The 20,448-nt window shown below is 60.2% G+C and overlaps 9 protein-coding genes across 9 annotated transcripts; 4 read left to right on the forward strand and 5 right to left on the reverse strand.

Annotated features, from left to right (window-relative positions):
• Window positions 1–1,074: 1,074 nt before the first annotated feature.
• A1Q1_04289 (uncharacterized protein) lies at window positions 1,075–2,095 on the forward strand (the record flags this gene model as incomplete). The annotated part of the gene is made up of 3 exons (XM_014322666.1): window positions 1,075–1,103; window positions 1,169–1,830; window positions 1,890–2,095. The coding sequence occupies 3 exons, from the start codon at window positions 1,075–1,077 to the stop codon at window positions 2,093–2,095; spliced, it is 897 nt and encodes a 298-aa protein (XP_014178141.1).
• Window positions 2,096–2,237: 142 nt separating this feature from the next.
• Window positions 2,238–4,025, reverse strand: A1Q1_04290 (uncharacterized protein; the record flags this gene model as incomplete). Its single annotated transcript, XM_014322667.1, has 2 exons — window positions 2,238–3,126; window positions 3,265–4,025. The coding sequence occupies 2 exons, from the start codon at window positions 4,023–4,025 to the stop codon at window positions 2,238–2,240; spliced, it is 1,650 nt and encodes a 549-aa protein (XP_014178142.1).
• A 1,009-nt stretch (window positions 4,026–5,034) lies between these two features.
• A1Q1_04291 (uncharacterized protein) lies at window positions 5,035–6,537 on the reverse strand (the record flags this gene model as incomplete). Its single annotated transcript, XM_014322668.1, has 3 exons — window positions 5,035–5,478; window positions 5,978–6,166; window positions 6,217–6,537. The coding sequence occupies 3 exons, from the start codon at window positions 6,535–6,537 to the stop codon at window positions 5,035–5,037; spliced, it is 954 nt and encodes a 317-aa protein (XP_014178143.1).
• A 386-nt stretch (window positions 6,538–6,923) lies between these two features.
• Window positions 6,924–7,413, forward strand: A1Q1_04292 (ribosomal protein of the small subunit, Mrps8p; the record flags this gene model as incomplete). Its single annotated transcript, XM_014322669.1, has 2 exons — window positions 6,924–7,148; window positions 7,198–7,413. The coding sequence occupies 2 exons, from the start codon at window positions 6,924–6,926 to the stop codon at window positions 7,411–7,413; spliced, it is 441 nt and encodes a 146-aa protein (XP_014178144.1).
• Window positions 7,414–7,698: 285 nt separating this feature from the next.
• A1Q1_04293 (uncharacterized protein) lies at window positions 7,699–10,229 on the reverse strand (the record flags this gene model as incomplete). Its single annotated transcript, XM_014322670.1, has 9 exons — window positions 7,699–7,895; window positions 8,207–8,537; window positions 8,584–8,676; window positions 8,748–8,821; window positions 8,862–8,934; window positions 9,003–9,338; window positions 9,404–9,553; window positions 9,596–9,664; window positions 9,717–10,229. The coding sequence occupies 9 exons, from the start codon at window positions 10,227–10,229 to the stop codon at window positions 7,699–7,701; spliced, it is 1,836 nt and encodes a 611-aa protein (XP_014178145.1).
• A 687-nt stretch (window positions 10,230–10,916) lies between these two features.
• On the forward strand, window positions 10,917–11,917 carry A1Q1_04294 (imidazoleglycerol-phosphate dehydratase; the record flags this gene model as incomplete). Its single annotated transcript, XM_014322671.1, has 2 exons — window positions 10,917–11,045; window positions 11,183–11,917. The coding sequence occupies 2 exons, from the start codon at window positions 10,917–10,919 to the stop codon at window positions 11,915–11,917; spliced, it is 864 nt and encodes a 287-aa protein (XP_014178146.1).
• A 514-nt stretch (window positions 11,918–12,431) lies between these two features.
• Window positions 12,432–13,271, reverse strand: A1Q1_04295 (uncharacterized protein; the record flags this gene model as incomplete). The annotated part of the gene is made up of 2 exons (XM_014322672.1): window positions 12,432–12,937; window positions 13,136–13,271. The coding sequence occupies 2 exons, from the start codon at window positions 13,269–13,271 to the stop codon at window positions 12,432–12,434; spliced, it is 642 nt and encodes a 213-aa protein (XP_014178147.1).
• Window positions 13,272–15,024: 1,753 nt separating this feature from the next.
• A1Q1_04296 (2-isopropylmalate synthase) lies at window positions 15,025–17,036 on the reverse strand (the record flags this gene model as incomplete). The annotated part of the gene is made up of 3 exons (XM_014322673.1): window positions 15,025–16,772; window positions 16,814–16,950; window positions 17,026–17,036. The coding sequence occupies 3 exons, from the start codon at window positions 17,034–17,036 to the stop codon at window positions 15,025–15,027; spliced, it is 1,896 nt and encodes a 631-aa protein (XP_014178148.1).
• Window positions 17,037–17,823: 787 nt separating this feature from the next.
• A1Q1_04297 (uncharacterized protein) lies at window positions 17,824–19,829 on the forward strand (the record flags this gene model as incomplete). Its single annotated transcript, XM_014322674.1, has 3 exons — window positions 17,824–18,119; window positions 18,195–19,101; window positions 19,323–19,829. The coding sequence occupies 3 exons, from the start codon at window positions 17,824–17,826 to the stop codon at window positions 19,827–19,829; spliced, it is 1,710 nt and encodes a 569-aa protein (XP_014178149.1).
• Window positions 19,830–20,448: the final 619 nt, after the last annotated feature.

The following is a 20,448-nucleotide window of genomic DNA, read 5'->3' on the forward strand; positions in this document are numbered from 1 at the left end:
CTGCAGTATTCTCGCATTCGCTGTTCCCCCCAGCGGTGGTGACAACAAGGGCGCAGGCTGCAAGCAGGTGAAACTCTATTAGGCACCTTCTGTGACGAGAGGGACAGATCGCAAAACACGGTGGCGATCCACCGTGAGAAGTCTGCGTGCCGCTGCTATCTTTTGCTCGCTTGTAATAGACATGAATGCAGTAACACACCCGTAGCGCACAGCTGAGTTATTCTTCTGGCTTCGATCTCTAGCTATTCCTTCATGACCAGCACTGACACTGCTGATTCAAACCACATTGACTGCTGGTAGTGCGAACTCTCTTTCGGCTTGTACGCGCAAGCGTTCAGCACAGTCCAGGGAAGATCGAGCTCTCAGCTTCATTGACCATGTGCTCGAGATCCAGTTCTCCCTTTGAACAGCAAAGGACGTCAGCACACCATCCGCGGAGGTCACAGATCAAAGTCCAGATACGGCATGGCGGTGCCTCACTTCTGGGGTGGTTGACGTGTTACCGTGGGAAAGCTCGGACACGCGCCCATGTTTTCCACGGTTGAGTCAACCGATGTGCCTGAAGCTAACGAGTGTCTTGACCCTCCCGATCGGTGTCCTATCGTCATACACATTCCAGACTGTGCGACTTGGCGAGAAGTCCTTCAGCCCTTCTTCTGCACTCTGCTCCAGCGCGCGTAAGCGTCCCTACACACTCCACACGATAACAAAGGAACATCGTTAGCATTGGAGGAACCAGCTCCGCCGGCCTGGAGCATTGAAACCGTAAACTCTAAATCTCGCGTCAACCGCAAGTCCAAGGCCCACGCTAGACGTCGCCACCGGACCGTCTTTGTTTTCAACGACTCACACACACCATCTCTCCTCACCACTGGACAATCGACGGTGTCTGGCTCACCTCATTGCGTACAGGGAATATAAAGATCCTCGCTCCGACTGTGCACCCACACGTAGCACAGACCGACGCAGCTCTGTGTGTTCGCCACCCTTCCCTCGTGACGCTCTGCGACATCCCTCCCGTCCCTCCCTTCCTTATCCTCGATCTTCGTCTTTGGTTACCGAAAATCCAAAAAAATGCCCTCGCTTCTCGGCGCGGCTGATTCGTGAGTCACCGCTCTGGGCTGATTCGAGTCCAGTCAGCTCGATCCCTGCTGATACATATATACAGCTTCAACTCGTCCTCGGCGACCATCCGCCCCGACAACGAACAGCGGCAACGGCGCACGCAACCGGGCACCAACCAACTTGGACCAACAGACAGCATCGGGCGTTCCTTTGAGTCTCTCATCGAAGGACGTGCTGGCGTACTCCAACAAGACACTCGTTTCGAGCAGTACCTCCAGCCCATCGACACCGACTCGCCCGGCCCATCGTCGGCGGGACAGGGGACGTTCAACCCGCTCGACTTCCTGAACGACAGCGCTGCGGAGTATCCGCCGCAGCAAGCTCACACGGTGCAGCCCGCCGAGTTCTTCAGGCCGAGCAGCGCCGCGAGCCACCGATCGGCGGCCAGCGGCGCCAGCCTCAGCACCACCGACATCGATTCCACGGGCTACTACACGACGGACATGAGCGACGACGGCTTTGCCCCGCAGGACCTCGCGAGCCCGTCGCCTTTGAATGAGATCGGCGCGTTAAACCTGAACTCGGGCGGCGCCGCACCAACGTGGGCAGCCTATGAAGCGCCTTCCCCCATTGTGCCAGCGACAATCAGCCCGTCAACGGACGCTCTTGGCAGCTCAGTGCCTCGTGCAGGACCGAGTCGCAATATCCGTGGAGTGCAGAACAGCAAGGATCTTGAGGAGAAGAAGCGTCTAGACAGGCTGGAACGTGAGTATGAGACTGGTTGAGCGCAGCCACTCTCCCAAGCTGCGCCACGCGGTCCTTAGCTGACACCACAGACCGGCGCTCGATCAATAGACGATCGGCGCAGAAACACCGCCTGCGGCGCAAGGAGGAGATGGAGACGCTGCAGGCGCAGATCCGCGAGCGCGACCTCGAAATCCGGCAGCTGAAGGAGGAGCTTGCGGCTGTGCGCGCGCAGGCCCAGACGTACATGGAGATTGTCAAGGGGTTGCAAGGCAAAGGGGCGTAGGGAGCCTGAGTGGGTCGGCAGAAGAAAGGCGAGAGCGCCAGCTGAAGAAGGGAAGGCAGTTTACGGGGATGTACAGCGAGAGAGACCAGGACAGTTCCGTAGTCTTCTGGGCAAATGCAATGTAATAGTTCATACAAACGTTCTACAGCAACAGCTCGACCTGCTCCTTCACCGCGTCCCAGACGGGTCCCGGATCCACCGTGTTCTCAACCAGGAGCTCCTGATACCGCCTTCCGAGCTGGTAGCACAGGTTCTTGAAGTGGTAGTTGCGCTCATAGATCTCGTCGACCTGGAGCTCGACCATGGCCCCGCGTCCGGGGGGCGTGAAGAGCGTGAGCGCGAGCGCGCCGCCGTGTGCTCCAATCACCACATCTGTGTGCGCGAGGTACGCCACCTGCGTCTCGAGCGGGACAAGGAGGGGGTCAAGCACCGAAAACCGGATCACTGGGGCGTCGGTGCCGACGTCATCCTCCGAGACAGAAGCGGCAGGGGCAAGCCATCGGTCCGGCTCGTCATCTATCCGCTCAAAGTCGCACCGGCCGTCAGAACACATCCCGGCAAACTCAGAAGCCAGGTGGTCCAGCAAAGCAGGTTCGTTGTAGATATGTCGCGTCCCGCGCCAGTGCGAGTACTGCCTTGTGCGGAAGAACCATTTGTCCAGTTTCAGTCGGCTCAGGAACAAGACTCGGATGATCTTTCGTCCTCCGTCCGCCTCACTCCCACTCCCACTCCCATGTACGTCGACGGCGTAGGAATGACTCGGCAGCCCCGGGGGCAGCCCCGGGGGTAGGTACCCCATCAAATAACGCATGTAGTGACTCCCCGCCCATGTGATCGCGCTCGCGCAGCCGGCAAAGCGATGCACGGGGATGACGGTCAGGATGCTCGGCGCGCTGTGCGCTGTGCCGTGGATCAGGCGGCGGAAGCACGTCTGGTCGGCATAAGGGTCGAGCTCGAGGATACGCGGTGAGTACGCCCCAATGCCGTCCCAGAGGGTCGCGTAGTGGTTTCCCGCGATTGCGAATTCGTCGCTGAATGCGAGCTGTACCCTTTCTTGGGCTAGGGAGGGGTCCGCCGTCCCGACAATAAGCAGGTTGAGGAGGGCCGTGAGAATGTCCTCGGCGACGTGGAAACTAACATTAGCTGGGAAGGACGGAGGGGTGACTCACGGATTCCACTCGTCGCGCCGGTGTACCAGAAACGTCGTCGTGTTCACCCATTCCTTGCATTGTACCTCCGAGCGGACGTCGAGGAGATTCGCGAGCGCGTACTTGTCCCTTGAGCGGGGGAGGGTGCAGTCCAAAGGCGTCGCGAAGCGAGACGCATTGCCCGACGTCTGCAGTCCGGTCGAGAGGCAGGGATAGCTCCCCATCGCCCACCAGGAGGAGCCGCGCCCGTCCTTGGGGTTGAGGCAGGTGATGCTCCCCTGCTCGCGCGGGTCTCGCTCCTCCTCGCTCCTCGTGCTGATGGCCTGTCGGGCCAGGTCTCGTCCCTGTCGCGCTTGCGTGCCCGTAACTTCTGAGTCGGCGGGCGTGATGGACGAGCGCAGCTCGGTCCCTGTCCCCCGTTCAGGCGCCCTGCACGCCGCCTTGCCCGTCTTGGCCCACTCGGTGATGAGCGGCACGCCGAGCCGGTCGCGGCACGTGTCGACGCCTGCGCGCTTGACCTCCAGCTCGGCGAGTTCGAGGAAGGCACGCATAGTCCGAATAGGGTACATGTCCTTCACGTACGCGCCGCGGGGCAGCGAGCCCAGGATCTGGAGCGTCTCGGCGCTCAGCCGGTCGTCCTCCTTCGTATCCTCCTCGACGTCTTCTGCACTTGCGACTTCAGAGTCGAGAGCAGATGGAGGACTGTCAGACGGACTGGAAAGCTCGGCGAAAATCGCATCGCTGTCTTCCGTCACGACCGGGACATGCGGACGAGGGGCCATGTGCTGAGCACGGAAACCGAGCACGGCGTAGTGCAGGACTACCGCGCCGAAGAGCGCCAGCACAATGCGTAAGGCCCACCGCCGCGGGCTCGCTGTAGGCCGCGGGGACCGCGTCCCATTGCTCGGCGGTGAGCTCGGAACTCGGGTGTACTCCGCTGTCATGACTACTTCCACTGCCCGCTAGCCCTCTCCCCCTCTTGTTCTTTGGCGCTAGGTCCCGATGGACAAGATGAGCTCGGCAAGCTAACCGTGCGTAGAGGTCGATACCCGGTGTCCGGTGTTCGATGCCTGCGGCAGAGTGCGGTAAGTAGTAGTAAGCGGGTGAGCAGGCAAGTGGTAGTGAGTCAAGTGTCAAATGGTGCTTCTTGGCAAGTCGCAAGCCCTACCTGACGACCTGACGTCCTGACGTTGATCAGCAAGCGACGAGAAAAGCCCATGCGCCGCCAATGCACTTCCGATTCTCCGAACCCCACTGGTCTCGAACTAACCTGACGGTCGCGTTCCTTGGAACGGCGCCCTCCGCAGCATGGACAGCAGAGGTGCCGGCTTAGACCTGTGCACCTGCTTCGCACCCTTCCTCAAACCCTGCGAGCGGCGCTCTTGCTCCTCGATGTTCCGGCAATCACGTCTATCGCGCTCTCCAGTTGCGGACAAGAAAAGCAGACAAACACGGGCACACAGACACCCCGAAACTCTGTCCCTCACCGTTCCTCCGTCGCTAGGCAAAGCTGAGCTAGGCGCAGAACCAAATACGCTCGCTCACCCTTGGGCGACCGTGATGTACGAATCAGGGTTGCCGGTTGGTCGCGCCGGCCGGACGTGCCTGTTCAGGCGAGCCAAATTTAGTGTTCCTTCCAGCGACTCGTGCGACATGCCCAGAAAAAGAGTTCAGAGGTGATGAGTTGCCTAATGCCTAATGCTGCTGCATTGATTGATGCTAATACTTCTACTACTGCTACTGATTGATGATGAATGGGGTGGTGATGCGTTGCGATGCGTCGTGAGTCGTCTACTTCTGGTGAGCCTGCTGGGCCGCACGGCGCTGCTGGCCCTTCTTCGAGGTGTCGATGAACCGGAAAACGTGCTTGCCCGGCTTGTTGTAGTTGGAGGGGGTCTCGGGCGCTGGCGGCCGGGGAGGGTGCTCCGCGGCACGGTCCATCGCCTGCTGCGCCGCCGAGGTGCCCGAGACGTACTCGGCCTCGCTGACGAACGCCCACGCCTCCTTCTCGAGACCCTGGCTGTCCGACTGCTTGCGCAGGTCGCCGAACGAACCAAGGGCGCCGCGCTCCTCCTCCTGGATCTCGGCCTCCGTCGACTCGTGCCCGACACGAGCGATCTCCTCATCGCGCAGCGCCCGTGGGGAGGGCGCCTTCTCCTGCTTGGGGTCGTAAGGGATCGAGCAGCCGAGCAGCCGCTCCATTCCGGCCTGGTACGCCTTGTTGAGCGGAAGGTTCTGTTTGTCAGCTTCTCGTCCACAGTTGAGGTGATGTGGGGGAAGGGGTCAGAAAGCCATGCATTTGAGGGGTTGTTTAACCACGTTTTGGGTCTTCAAGACTAATCGATCTCGCTCATCATAGAAGGTAGTGTCGGGGATGGATTGATAACTCACCTGGGGTTCAAACGAAAGATACGAGACAAATACACGGCAAATCGTTCGTCGTTCGCGAGAGGAAGACAGCGTCAGCACGGGTTACACCTTGTCTAGAGGGCACGACGGCCACAGAGGGGGGCAAGGAAGCATCAGGAAGTGAAGAAATTATGTTTGAGTAACCATAAGGGAGGAAGCTCCCATAGTGTGTCTTAGGTAAAGAATGTCATGTCATGTTTCTCATCAGTGAGAGAGGGAAGGCGAGACCGTGTGTCCACTCTGAGAAGAGAGCGAACTATCACAGCGAGAGAAGAGGGGGAGTGGAGCAGTGGATAGTGTGGCCGAAGTCGCGGCATTAACTCACCTGGCGCCTGAACTCGGCCTCGACCTCCTTGAGCTTGGCGATCGCCTCAATCCTCGCCTTGGAGACGGAGAACTGAGTCGCGATCTGGCCAATCGTCTTCTCGCCTGAGCGGAGCTCCTGGTCGATCTGGGTCAGGATGGCGTCCGAGATGGGCGGCGGCGGCTGGAATGACGGGTTCGTGGCGAACGGCTGAAAGGCTGTCAGCTTGGGGGTTCACGAGCGTGAGCCAGGGTACTCACCATGTCTACTCCGAGCCACTTGGCCTTCTCGCCCTTCTTTCCCCCCTTCTTGAAGACTGCTCCGACGGTCTGGAGCCAAACTTTGTAGTTGTGCTCGAAGACGGCAGGATCGCGGTCGCCTTGCCGCGTCTTAGCCTTCCAGGCTCTCGCAAGGTTGCCCATCTCAATCTTATCCAACTTATCCGAGTTAGGAGGTCCAGCCCGGTGGGGCTGGGGTGACGACTCGGTCGACTGATGCCTGGCGCAACCCGCGGCGTTGAACGCGGACCGCGCGACACGCACTCGGCTCGGTCCCGCGACGGCGTTGGCGACGAAGGACATCGTGGGGGGTGAAAGGGAGAGTGGGAGGGAGTTGTGAGGAAAGAGAGGCAAGATGAGGAGAAAGGAAGAGGCAAGTCTGCCAACTTTTTTCGTGCAACCACCACTCGCGCCCGGGACTGCTTTCGGTGGCTTAGGAAATCCACCGCACCACCCAATCCGGGCGCTCCTGGGTGGTAGGCTGCAGCTCGCCCTCATATCGGGAAGTTTCGGTGATACATTTCGCAGGCAGGTGGAGGTCGCTGTGTGGCACTTTTTTCTGAACCGTCCCTGGTCATGGGATTGTCGATTGCAGCCCTCGACCTCTGGCCTGCTCGTCTGCGCGCAAGTCAAAAGTCATCTAGTTAAGCCCAAAGTCACTCCGACGCCGTTCGAGCACACCACCCACCATGCCGACTCCCCCGCACCGCATCCTGACCCACATCCGGAACACGTCGCGCGCCGCCCTCGCGTCCACGTCCCTCCCCTACAACAACGCCGCGCTCGGCATCTCCTCCGTCCTCCTCCGTCACGGCCTCCTCACCAACGTCTCCCTCGGCGGACCGACGCACCCTGCCCCCGCCGAATTCCCCAAGCTCCCCGTCCCCGCCCGCCGTCTCTGGATTGACCACAAGGTACCGCGCCGGACAGCCGGTGCTCCGTCGCATCGACCTCATCTCCAAGCCCTCCGTCCGACGAGGTGTCGACCACGAGAAGCTCGGCCTCCTCCTCCAGGGAAAGCGCGTGAACAACGTCCCGGGCGTCGGAACCGGAGAAATCCTCATCGTCAAGGTCCCCAAAGACAGCAGCATGGGACGCAAGGGCGTCGACATGTACATGGAGGGATGGGAGGCTTACACCGCAGGCCTCGGCGGTGAGCTGATCGCCCGCGCCTCCTAAGTCCTAGTTTATCCTCGAACCCGCGCCTACGGGCCTCGCATCATCTTTCTGGTCCCCTCTCCGCCATCGCACGGCTGCGCCCGGCCCAGCACGCCTGCTCGCGCACCTCTCAACTCCTAAGCATGTATACCGCCATTCATACCATCGTCATGACATGTAATATCATTACATCACTTCGTCAAAAGTGTGTGTTTACAACCGGGTTCATCTATGAACAGATAAAGTTTTACAACAGAGATACCGGACGGCCACTTGACAGCCGTGCGGGGTGATGCGTGATTAATGCTAATGATCTGTGTTCGATGCTGTGGCAACCTCCTTGCCAAGGGAGGAGGGCACCCTCTCCTTCCGCCTTCTTGCTGGGAGGTTGGCGAAGCGCTTGGCGCCAAACGCCTTCATCTCCTTGATCCTCGCCGCGTGCTTCGCGTAGCTCTCCTTCATCTTCGCTTCTTCCTCGAGTCTCTGCGTGAGGCGGTAGAGTTCTGTGGATCAGTTTAGGAGCGTGCTATCCAACTTACTGATAAGCTTGAACGTGTACCAATAGCCAAGGATTGGCTGGCCAACTTCGTCCTCGCGCTCCTGCCCGCCGAGGAGCTTCGTCATGTCCCTCCCCGTCTCCAGTTGACGGAGTTGACGCTCCTGGTCGCCGTACAGGTGAATGCCCGTCGTGAACGCAAAGATGAGAGCGTACAGCATGCGGAAGTTGATCCGCTTCGCCTGCTTGTACGCCGTGGTAAGTTTGCGCCTGACGTCAGTTGATGGTTGACCCGGAGAACTCACTTGGATGACACACGCTCCGGGTCTGCGATGCTGGAGAGGAAGTTGCCCATGGCGTGGAATGCCATGTTGTCACCCGACCGACACTGGTCAGCGAGCACGTTGACCGTGTGCATCCTCTTCGGGTCCTCGGTAACTTGCTCGAGTTCCCCGATCGCCGCGAGACGGTTGACCTCGACAACGAGACCGAATTCGGAGCCGGCGGCGACGGAGCCCTTCGCCGTTGAGTAGTACCGGTCGGCAACCTCGGCGAGACCTAGCTGGTGCGCAAGCTGGCCGTGCAACATGCACACTTGCGGGAAGTACGTCTTGAATAGGTTCGTATCACGGAGATGGGCGAGGATCTCCTGCAGGAGCTGCGGATGTCAGCTCGCCACAATAAGAGGAGCTCACCTTGTCCGCCTCTTCCAGCTCTGTGCGGAAAATATGAGCAAGAGCCTGCTCCATCATGATCTCAGCGCGGAGGATCATGACTTCGTGGCGGCTCTGCAGCGCGTCCAGTGGGCCGTGGACGGAGGAGACTGTTGTCAGTTATCGTCCTGGACTCTACAACTTACATCCGAGATCCCATAGCTCTCCTTGGCGCGCCTCGTTCTCGAAGCGGCGGAAGTGCGTAGCGTGCAGTATGACCCTGCATGGCCCTTGGTTGTGGGTCAGGAAGTCCTGCCTACTAGTGATAGTGACGAGGTGCGCGAGGCCCCATAGGATATTGACCGGGGTCGTCTGCACGAACAGCGGGTACGTCTGTGCGCCGGACGAGTCGCGGAGCAGCATCTGTCTGTCAGCTGGAGGACTTGGACGTTGTAGCTCACCTTGACAATGCCGCCGTTGGCGCGGAGCTTACGCAACGTGCCCTTCTCCTCGGCCATGTCCATGACGATGAACAGCTTGGCGATGCACGCCTTTGCGGTCGAGTCCTCACCTGAACGACCCTCGTACAGCGCACGGAAGGAGAGGTAGTGGATGGTGACGATCGTGCGCCAGAGTCGCTCGTTAGACGATCCAGACCCAGCAACTTCGGGAATCTCCTGCGGGCTATACGGAAGGCCGAACACAGTCGCGCAATCCTTCATCGCGGCCTCGAGACGATCCCACTTCCGCAGTACGAAGAGCGCTCGCAGACGTGCCAAGTGGCAGAATTCGACCAGCTGTATGTGGCCGTTGGAGCGGGCTTCCCTCTGCTCATTAGTTCGATACGCTTATGCGAACTCACAATGAGGTCCTCAGCCGCACTAAAGAAGTCGTTCGACTGCGAATCCTCGAGCGTCTGCAGCAGCAGGAGCTGCAGCTGGTACCGGTGGATGAACGCCTCGTGTGGTGTCGTTGCGAGGGCGTTCTTGATCACGCGGCGGCCCACCTTGATCTTGTCCTGATTGTTAGCTGAGAGATGCGTGATTCAGCCCACGTTCATGAATGCGAAGCGTGCGCTAGCGAGCTCCAGGGCGTACTTGAACCGCCGTGTATGCGGTGAACGCTGAGCAATGACAAGCTGCAGTCAGTTTCAAGAAGCAGCCAAGATAACTCACCGAAGTCTTGATCGTGTCGTCAACGTCAGCAAGCAGGCGCTTCTCGTCGATAGCGAGCACGCTCTCTGACCGAAGGCGCTGGGCACTGGTGACAGTCTCAAGGACCTTGATACCGATGTGCGCGAACTCGGCACCGAACGCAGCGTGCTCAACATCGCTGAGGGCGGGCGTGTGCAGCGCCGCCTGGAGCATATCGAGGGCAGCGACGAGCAAACCGAGCGCAGTCGACAGGGCGTGCGGGTCTGAGACATACGGCCCAGACTCGAGGGGTAGCGGGGCGTCGGACAGCTGGACATGGGGCGGGACGAACGCCTGGGTGTAGTGCCGGTGCGCGGCGGCGTGCGCGCTCAGCGCGAGATGGTACAGCAGCGCCGGGGTCGGTATCTCGTCCTTGCCGTTGCGGGAGTCGGCATCTTGCGGCGGCGTCGGCGCCGTCTTTGGCCGCTTCACTGGCGTCTGGCGAGCAGACTTGGGCTCCTCGCGCGATCGTTTTGGCGATGGCGGGGTCGTCATGGTGTGGCTGGGGACGGTAGAGGCGGGACTGGGGAGCATGGCCTGCCCCGCGCCGCTTTTGAGTGGGGGTGGGGTACGCTGGCTGTTGTGGCCGCGTGGGTGTCGCTTGTGTTGCGGAGAAGGAAGACGGGGAAGACGAAGACGCTGCGCGATGGGTGTGGTGCGAAGGCGAGTGTGAGCGAGCTACACCTGGCTTCGTCCTCTTCGTCGCCGATGGGGAGGGGGTCGAGTGTCTCGCTGCAGAGAGCAGCGTTTCCTGCGATGTGAGTGAGCTGTTGAGCTGTGGAGTTGAGCCTGTCGAGCTGGGACGAATCTTCGTTGCTTTCGTTGGGTTGGCCATAGGGCGTCGTTCGGGCGTCGCGGGCGTAATCAGACGCGTCCTAGTCCAATCAGCCCTGCCGTCATCTTCCCTGCCCGCACTGACCCTCCTGCCTCATGGCAGCGTCAGGGCGCGCTCGCGTGGCCCAGGTCACGTGACGGAAACCCGCCACCCAAGCAAAAGTCGAGCGGGCACTCGAAGCGGACGCTGGGCGGCGGGCGGCTGAAATCTTGAGCCGCCCGTTGGCCGTTGGCGGGCGAGAGAGAGAGGAAGGAAGCCGACCGAGTCGAGACGTCCGCCGCTCGGCTTAACCGATCGGAAACCAGATTGTTTTCGACACCTCTCACCTCACCCACACTTCATCAACCATGGTCCGCCAAGCTTCCGTCGAGCGCAAGACCGGAGAGACCGCCATTGCCGTCACGCTGAACCTGGACGTTGCGCCGGGAGAGAAGCAGGCGATCAACGTCTCGACCGGAGTCGGCTTCCTCGACCACGTAAGTGTAATCTAGCGGAGAGACGTTGTGCCGTGATCATGAGCGAGAGTGCAACTGAGTGCCTCTCCACTATCCCTTCGGATTGTATCCTTGCGACGCTCGAGCTGTGCGCACGTGAATGCTTAGCTGACACCCAGATGCTGACCGCGCTCTCGAAGCACGGCGGCCTCCAGCTCGACCTGCAGTGCAAGGGCGACCTCGAGATCGACGACCACCACACGGTTGAGGACTGCGGCATCGCCCTCGGCGAGGCGTTCAAGAAGGCCCTCGGCGAGCGCCGCGGCATCAAGCGCTACGGTTATGCCTACGCGCCCCTCGATGAGGCCCTCTCCCGCGCCGTCATTGACATCTCGTCGCGCCCGTACTTTGTCGGCCACCTGCCGTTCACCCGCGAGAAGATTGGAGATCGTGAGTATTCTCAGCTCCGAGCGGCCCGGAGGTCGCGAGGCTGTTTCGTTGTCGCGTCGACGGTGCTGCGACTAGTCCAATACCCTCTGCAGCCTGTTGACTGGCATGCGGTTTCGTGGTGTCCTGCTCCTCGAGGAATGCGTGCTGCTGGGACTAGATGTTGGGGACCAGCGGAACAGCAAACTAGTAGAAATTGGCCTTGCCAACCAGCAGATACCAGAGACGTCCAGCTCCAAAGCAGCTTGACAGAGCTAACCCCAGTCTCGACCGAGATGATCTCGCACTTCCTCGAGTCGTTCGCGTTCGCGTCCGGCGTGACGCTGCACGTCGACTCGATCCGCGGCACGAACAACCACCACATCGCCGAGGCGTCCTTCAAGGCGCTGGCGCTCGCGATCCGCATGGCCATCACCGAGACGGGCTCCAACGACGTCCCGTCGACCAAGGGTGTTCTCGCCATTTAAGCTAGAAACTCACCTTCCAATTTTTTCCATTTAAAACTCTATCAAGCAGATCACAGACGTTGTCATACAGTAGAGACCATGCATAGGCATCCCTTAGATATAAACGAGAGAGAAAGGGGGGGTATTCAGATGGTGGGGAGAGAGAGGTTTGGGGCAGAGTTAAGCGCCCGCTGGCGCGTACGGAGTACACTTTGGCAAAAACTATAGGCTTGTAAGGGGGTGGGTGGATGTCTAGTCTAGAGATTGGGCGCTGCGTTGAGGCGCCATGGGGTTAGAGGGATGGATGAAGGATGAAAGGTCTAGGCCGGGTGAGAGCGTGAGCGTGGGTTTGGAGTAGGCTGGGGTAGAGCGCAGCGGGTGACGGCCGGTAACGGCAGGACTGGTACTAGCGGGGATGCGCGATGGGCCCCGGGTGGGGACGGACGCTAGTTGTTTAGTCGCCTAGGACTGATCGCAATCGGTCCAACATCCTGCGATCCTGCCGCTTCTGCCGCGGACTGGTGCAGCGTCCAGCCTAGCGCCGCCTAGGCTTGCTCTTGGTCTTCGTGGCCGTCGCCTGCACCACTGGTGACGCATCGTCGCTCTCGAGCGCGCGGAGCTCGAACGACTCCTCCTCCGTCAGCTCGCGGAAGGGCGTCGCATTGCGCTCCGACACGGGCGAGAGGCGCACCGTGTCGAGCTTGGGGGACGCCTTTGGCGTCGGCGCGGCAGAGGTCGCGGCACTCGTGTTCCCGCTCCGCGGGTAGTGCTCGCCCGAGCCGCGCGACGAGTAGTACCGCCCGGCCTGCAGGAACATGATGCCTGTAAGCATCACGGCGGTGATGATGTTGTCGTTGGCGAGGTCGCGGACGGCGCCGGCGAGGCCGGGGAAGAGCTCGTGCTCGGTCAGCTCGGCGGGGAGCGGCGTCGGGAACGACTTGAAGGCTGCGGGGTTAGCTGAGCGCAAGTGGAGCAAAACAGCTTGGTACGCACTAGGGTACACCTCAGTCGCCTGGTTGTACATGATGCTCGAGAGAAGGACTGCGAGTCAGCACAGCACACAAGGGCGTTCGCACCGTGGCACACAGCGATATCGTGAAACCCGTTATCTCTGTGTGCCCCGGGCCGACGGTGGACAAGTTCCAGAGCCCGATGGCCAATCTTTCCGGTGACGAACGTTCTCACGTTCGGTCCCCAAGACTCGGCCCACAGGCTCGGCCCGCCCAGACCACTACTCACAGACGCTTGCGCCATCGAACAGGACCTCGCCGCCCTTGCCCCAGTCGGAGCACAGCTTGCCCGCGGCGGCGATGAACGCAACGAGCAGCACACCGAGGTACACCCAGCCGAGGGCCGCTGTGCCACCGGCGAGCATGCCGTAGTATCGTATGCTCTGCTCGAGCGCGGCGGGTGTCAACGGTGAGCTCCAGAGCACATTGTGGTCCGCGATCCAGTGCGTGAACGTCGTTCCTGTAATTCGAGATGCCGACAAGGAATTGACACAGCGAGGTGTGAGAGAGAGGGGCGCAGCGTTCGAGATGGTCACAAGGGCGGAACAGTGACAGAGAAGAGATTACGATCGTAGACAAGCGAAACCGACAGCAAAGGCACTGTGTGAGCTTACGTCCACGACACTCTGCAGCTGCGGTTACTCACCGAGGAGGAAGCAAGTGGTGCAGGTGATTATAGTCGTCCGCCAGACCATGGCGAGAGCGTGTGGATGGGGTGGTGTCGCAAGTGTCGCAGTGGACGCTGTTGTGCACCCGATGGAAGTTCAAAAAGTCGGAAAAGGAGAAAGGTGAAGAGTGGTGGTGGTGACAAGAAGTCGAAAGTCAGGATGGAGGTCAACGAACGGACGGTGTTCCTGCGAGTAGTCTGGGGCAAAAGGGTTCGTGTGTGGTTTCGGGCACCGAGGCTTTCGCCTTCCTTAGCGTGCTAGCGTGCAAGTTGGTAGGGGTTGCATAGGCACTGGGCGATTGGGCCTGATCAGGGTCGCTTTGGCTACAGAGAGTCCGCAGAACCGCAGAGCCGGTGAACCGGGGCAGAGGTCAAGTAGCACTAAAGTCTGTCCGAGCTCTGTCAACTACAGCCTACAGGCTAGCGTCACTCCCACCCAGCACGCAGTGCCAGTGGAGTATCCAAAGCGCCCATGCCGGCGCCAGCACGCCAGCGCCGGAGCCACCGAATTCTGACCAGCATACCTCACCCCAAGCGCACCCACTATCCTCTCCAGAATCGTGCCAGACTCGCGACCAAGACGCTCTGAAATTCTGCTCCCGCCCGCGCAATATTACAGAACCAGTCATGTCTCACCCCACAACCCCTCACCATCAGCTGGAGCGTGGGGTGGCCATCAATGGGGGAGGCCTATGACGTCCCAGGAACGTAATCAGTCATTGGATCATGAACAGCGGGCATGCTGCTTCCGGACATCCAGACTATCTTCGGACACTGCAGACTTCTCACATGACTCGGTCGACACCGAGCTCTTGAACTCTGTCGTCACGATTCGGCGGCAGGCTGCCCGGCCTAGATTGCCCAGGTGGCAACGCTGCGTGCCGTGCGTACCGTCGTCCGATGCACGACGCAGACCCTTAGATCGGCGTCTTGTGCTCTTCTCGACACCGAATCACATGCCTGATACGGAACACTGCGCACGCGGGCCACGCCGCTCGCACTTCCGCCAATCGGCGCTGTCTGCTTCTCGGCCCTCGTGCGATCGAGGGCCTCGAGAGGGCCACCCCTCACGCAAGCCTCGCTTATGCCATTCCGGCGCGGGGTGTCGGACTGTCTTCGCTCCCATCGCAGATCTCGACCTCGTTGCTTCGTGCACTGAGAGCGACGACGTGGACGACGTCACTTTCGGCTTACCCGAGTTTCTGAAGGCTTAGGATTTCACAAGATAGATTTGCATGCTAAAATAAACTATTGCTACGACTGTGGACACAGAAAGGAGAGAGAGGGCACATGATGGACTTGACTAGTTTCGTGTCATTCGTTTTCTTATTTCGAGGTTGATGATTCATTCCTTTTCCAGGTTTCAGTTCCAGAGATGAGAGAGATTACAGACATTCAAATAGAGATCAGAAAGCGGAAAGGAAAGGAAACGTGAAACAGCCCCGACCAACTTAGTTGAGGGTGAGCTGCTTGTCGCCGAGCCAGCAGTTGGCAGCGGAGACGACGGCCTTGAGACCGGACGCGGTGATGTCGGCATCGACGCCGACACCCCAGTAGCCGCCCTTGGTCTTGTTCTTCGGGTCGACGTTGGGGGGGATGACCTCGATGTAGGTCGCGGCCTTGACGTCGGAACCGACACCGATCGAGTGCTCCGAGTACTCGCGGACGGAGAGCTCGATGCCGATGCTCGACAGGGCGTCCAGGAACGACGACAGGGGTCCGTTGCCGTCTCCGGTGACCTTGTGCTGCTTGCCGTCGATGATGAGGGTGGCAGTGATCTTGCGGGGAACAGAGGGGAGGTCGTCGCTGGCGTTGCCGTTGCTCGATCCCTCCTTCTCCAGCGAGAGCGACGAGATCTTGGACAGGCCGCCCAGGCGAGACGGCGACTGCTCGGGCGTGTTCATGACCGACGAGTTGGCCGAGGCACGCTGGTTCTCCATGGAGAAGCTCTTGAGCTCGATGCGGCCCGAGTAGTCCGTGCCAAAGTGGTACGTCTCGCGGAACGCTGTCGTGATGTCCTTGACCGTGATCTCCTTTCCGGTCTTCTCGGACAGGTCCTGGATGACCGAGTAGAACGAGATCTGCATGCGGCGCGGGACGTCGAGGCCGAGCGCAGTCTTGACGATGTAGGCGATACCGCCCTTTCCGGACTGGGAGTTGACACGGATGACGGCCTCGTACGTGCAGCCGACGTCGGCGGGGTCGATCGGGAGATACGGCAGGCTCCAGATCTTGTCGCCGGCAGCCTCGCGCTTGTGCTGAGCCTCGAAGCCCTTCTTGATCGCGTCCTGGTGCGATCCGGAGAAGGCGGTGAAGACGAGCTCTCCGGCGTAGGGATGCCTCGGGTGGACCGGAAGGCCGGTGCAGTCGGTGACAGTGTCAACGATAGAGAACATGTCGGAGAAGTCGAGGTTCGGCGAGTATCCCTGCGAGTACAGGTTGAGGGCGAGGGTGACAATGTCGACGTTTCCGGTACGCTCACCGTTTCCGAGGACAGTTCCCTCAACACGGTCGGCGCCGGCAAGAACACCGAGCTCAGCGGCGGCGACGGCGCAGCCACGGTCGTTGTGCGTGTGCAGCGAGATGATGCACTTCTCGCGCTCAGTGATCGACGTGCAGAACATCTCGACCTGGTCGGCGTAGCAGTTCGGCGTGGCGACCTCGACGGTGGCGGGAAGGTTGAAGATGATGCGCTCCTCGTTGCGGCCGTCGGCGAAGACGCTACCCTTGCCGCCGAGCCAGGCCTTCTTGACGGCCTCGCACACCTCAACGGCATACGGCGTCTCGGTCTGCGAGAAGGTCTCGGGCGAGTACTCGTAGCGGAAGTTGGTGCCGTGCGACTTGGCGTACTGCTCGGCGAGCTCACGGACAAGCTTGGTGTGCTCGACGGCGAGCTGGATCGTCTCCTCGCGGTCGTTGTTGAAGACGACCTCACGGAACAGACACGAGGTAGCGTTGTACATGTGGATGATGACGTTCTTCAGACCTCCGACAGCCTCAAAGGTTCGCTTAATGAGGTCGGCACGGGCGGGGGTGAGGACCTGGATCCAGACATCGTCGGGGACCTCGTTGCCGTTGACGAGCTCGCGGACAAAGTTGAAGTCGGGCTCGGAAGCAGCGGGGTAGGCGACCTCGATCTCCTTGAAACCGATCTGAACGAGGTGACGGAAGAACCTCAGCTTCTGGGGGTTGGACATGGCTGAGGTCAGCTAAGCGCCCTGAAACAATCGGAAAACTCACGGTTGGCGAGCGACTGATTTCCATCGCGCAGATCAGTCGAGAGCCAGATGGGAGCCTTCTTGCAGACCTTGTCAGGCCACGTCCTCTGGGGGAAGGGGATGGCCTCGAAAGGCTTGTAGCGCTTGGAGGGGTCCTCACTGGGTTTGTCAGCGCCCAAGTCCGAGGGGTCGATTATGGCGGCGTGCGCCACGAAAAGTCATTTTGACACTTACAGCATGGGCATTTTGGAGACGGGTTAACAGTGGTGGATGGAGAAACAGTGAGAGGTAAAGTCAGACAGTTATACGTAGTCCGGTTGCTGGGCTTTCCGGAGCGGGCGTGGCGTCGTAAGGTGCTGGAACGAGTTGGAGGCCGCTCAGAGGTTGTGGTAGCGACGAGTAAAGTCGAGTCGAAACGCAGAGTCAAGGTGGCCGGACGAATTCGAAAAGGTAATCAAATCATGTGCCCGAGAGACGCTGCGGAGGTGCGGAGATTGGTCGAAATGCGCCCCTAAACGCCCACCATGGGGACCCCTTAAGGTCTTCAAGCTCGCGGCACGCATAAAGGTACGCGACCTATGCCGACGTGCGGTGAAGAGGGAGGGCTTGGCACGCCTGTTGGCCGTCTAGGCGCCTCCAGAGTACGGCCGGCGGCGGCCGGTAGACGCCCGCGCCTATTACCCCAGCCTGTGCGATCCGCCGATCCCTGCCATCCCTGCCGCCATGAGCGTCCCTGCCTTTTCTCATGAACCAAACATTACGGCGGGTGACCACCCTCCACAGCCGGTGCGCGCGCGGAACGCCTGTAGGCCCTGTTTACCGCCAAGCCAAAGCCTTCCATGCATCCCATGACTGCCAGGCTGCAACCAACAATGCAGTAGCAACAACAACAATACCGTCCATCTCATCGCCATCTTGATCTGACCATCACCTGCTCATCCTCTCGCCCTTTATCATACACACTGGTGGAAAGCTGTGATCACAACCTGAAATCCCTGCGGCTCTTTTCCCTGCCACGGTTATCTCACAAGTATGTCACCGTCAACCCACCTGGACCAGCCAAAAACACTCCAATCAACCGACGACATACGGCCCCAACCTCGTCGTTATCACTCTACCTCTGTGTTTTACAACTACTCTCCTTTTGCATCCAGTTCTGCTGGACTGTCGTTTGCTGGCCTTCCCGACAGCCCGTCACCTGTCACCCTCAGAACGTCATACTTTGACAGCCCTGGCGGCTTTTCAGCGTCCCGCGACCCTACCACTCCCTCCTCTGGTGTCAAACGAGGGTCCAACCTTTTCTTCCCACAAAGGCATCGATCCTTCAAGTGAGTACGACCACTTGTCTTGCTCTGCTCTCCGCTACATCACCAGTGTTGTTTGCATTCACTGACTAGATCCAGCGGCGGTTCCGTGTCATCCCCCTTGGTGACCTCCACCCCCTTGAAACAACAACACAAGGCGCCTAAGCAGACGACTGGACCTGTCACCACCTCGACCCCTAAAACACCTCCACTTCGCGACTCTACAGCCGAACACTTGAACACATCTGTGCGGTCTACACGGTCTACAAGGTCGACGAGGTCTGCACTTTCAACTCGATCTGGGGATTTATCAGACAGCCCTCTGATGGATCCTCCCCACTCTCCCACGCCCAGCGACCGAAACAGTGCTGGGCCAACACCTATCCTCGTGCGCCCCGGGCGACTCCCCACCGTCGGAGCTTTAGGCAGAATGACTGGCTCTCAGCCTAGCACCCCGGTACCCCAGCAGCGGAGGCCGAGTAAAGGGATTATGTTCATGCCGGGTAAGGGACGGGCGACCACCTCATCGTACACTGGAGGCACCCCGTCGGGGGCGAGGCCGACAGTCGCCATTAGCACAGCCGTAGCGACGGCTTCGCCCTCCACGTCAAAGTCCATCAGCCCCACCGAGGCCCATGAGAAGGCAAAGACGAACACGAAGCACAGGCGGGCGTCGTCGGGCGCTTCGCTGAACTCGTTTGTGTCTGCATCGTCGAGCTTGCGTGCCTCCACCGCGCCCAGGAGCAAGGGCACGAAGACGGCCGCTGCTCCTGCTTCGGTCGCTTCTGACTTCCCTGTTGCGCCTCACACAACAGGAGCGCTCGCGGATATTCAGCCGACGTCTGCAGTGGGATCCTTCGGTGTGGAAGCCAGGCTGGCGACGGAAGCACTCGAAAACGCCACGGGGGGCACGGGGCGCATTGTGCCATCACCTGTAGAGAAGATTGAAGACGACAGGATGTCCGAACTCTCATCTGTCATCTCATCGCTGCACGTCATGGACGAGGTGAGCTGAAAGTACTGCTCTAAAGCTAACAGCAGCCCATGGAAGTCGCCGACTCGTTCTCGGTCGCGTCGTACTCGACCAAGTTCAACACCGCGCCCTCGACGCTGTCTTCATCGCCGTCCTCATCGCGGCGGAATGTGAAGTCGTCGTCGATGGAGGAGCTGCCTTCTGATGTGGAGCCCGAGGTAGGCTCTTCGATCAGCTCTTGAGCTGACACGCAGCTGTGCGAAGTCGATGAGACGGTGCACGAGATCATCACGGACGGCTACGGAAACGGGTACATCGAGGTCGTGCCGGACAAGGAGTACACGGCGTACATCCCACCATACCAGCCGCGCAAGCAGCACTTCGCTTCGATGGCGCAACACGCCCCGCAGATCTGGGCCATCACGCTCTCGGCCTCGATCGGGCCCACGGACCTGCCGCTGAACCGGCGCCGCGTCGAGCTCGACATCTACTGGGCGCCGCTGAAGGGCCTGTGGGTCTACGTGCCGTTTGCGCGCTACATTCCGAGCTGGAAGCTGCGGCTCGCGAGTGGAAGCTCGGGCAAGAGCGCAATGAAGGCGATCGAGGCGCCCCCGGCAAAGGACAAGGGCAAGGGGAAGGCGCAGGACGGCTGCGACGGCGAGCTCATCGCGCGTGACGAGCGCACGTCGCTCGCGCGGGAGCTCGCACGCACAATCATCTCCCGCCTCCCCCTCCTGTCCCGCTTCGCGACCTGGGTGTAGAGCGCCTCATCCCCTCGAATATCCACTACACTCGTTTGATAACCTCTGTGCAGTGTCAAAATCTCTCCTCCCTCCACCTCGAACGGTCAGGTGCTGCGGCGCCTGACGCCTGTCTGAATTGTCAACCTTGTATCCGTGATTCTTTGTAACGACTTGGCTTTGCATGTACATGATCTGAACTAGGTATCCGTGTGAAGTGTTGGGCAGGTGGGCTATCCGATAGGTTTCCTGGCCGTTTGGGCCGCCCACATGGGCCCAGGTGGTGAGACAGGCTCGTGCGCCGGCTTTCTCTGCACGTCACCCGGATATCTGAGCGTGGGCAGTCAACTGAGGACGGGGAAGCTGGCTGGAAGTCAGCTTTGACGAACGGGCTACCGCAGCTGACCTATGCGCTGACTCGATTTGGATGAGAAAGGTGCTGGTGCGGTTCGGAAGGCCCGGTAATGATGAGGATCGTTTGACTCTGAGCGTGAGCTAAGCTCCAGGGGCTTCTAGCTGACCGAGAAGTGCGGGCCTGAGGTAAGCTCATCCACGCTCGTTGAAGCTGAAGGGGGGACGACACGCACTGCTCCGGACCGTATATACAGTGCTGCGGACGCGATATCACCGCCGTTCTGGG

This window comes from Trichosporon asahii (genome assembly GCF_000293215.1).
Source record: "Trichosporon asahii var. asahii CBS 2479 unplaced genomic scaffold scaffold00070, whole genome shotgun sequence".
NCBI lineage: Eukaryota > Fungi > Basidiomycota > Tremellomycetes > Trichosporonales > Trichosporonaceae > Trichosporon > Trichosporon asahii.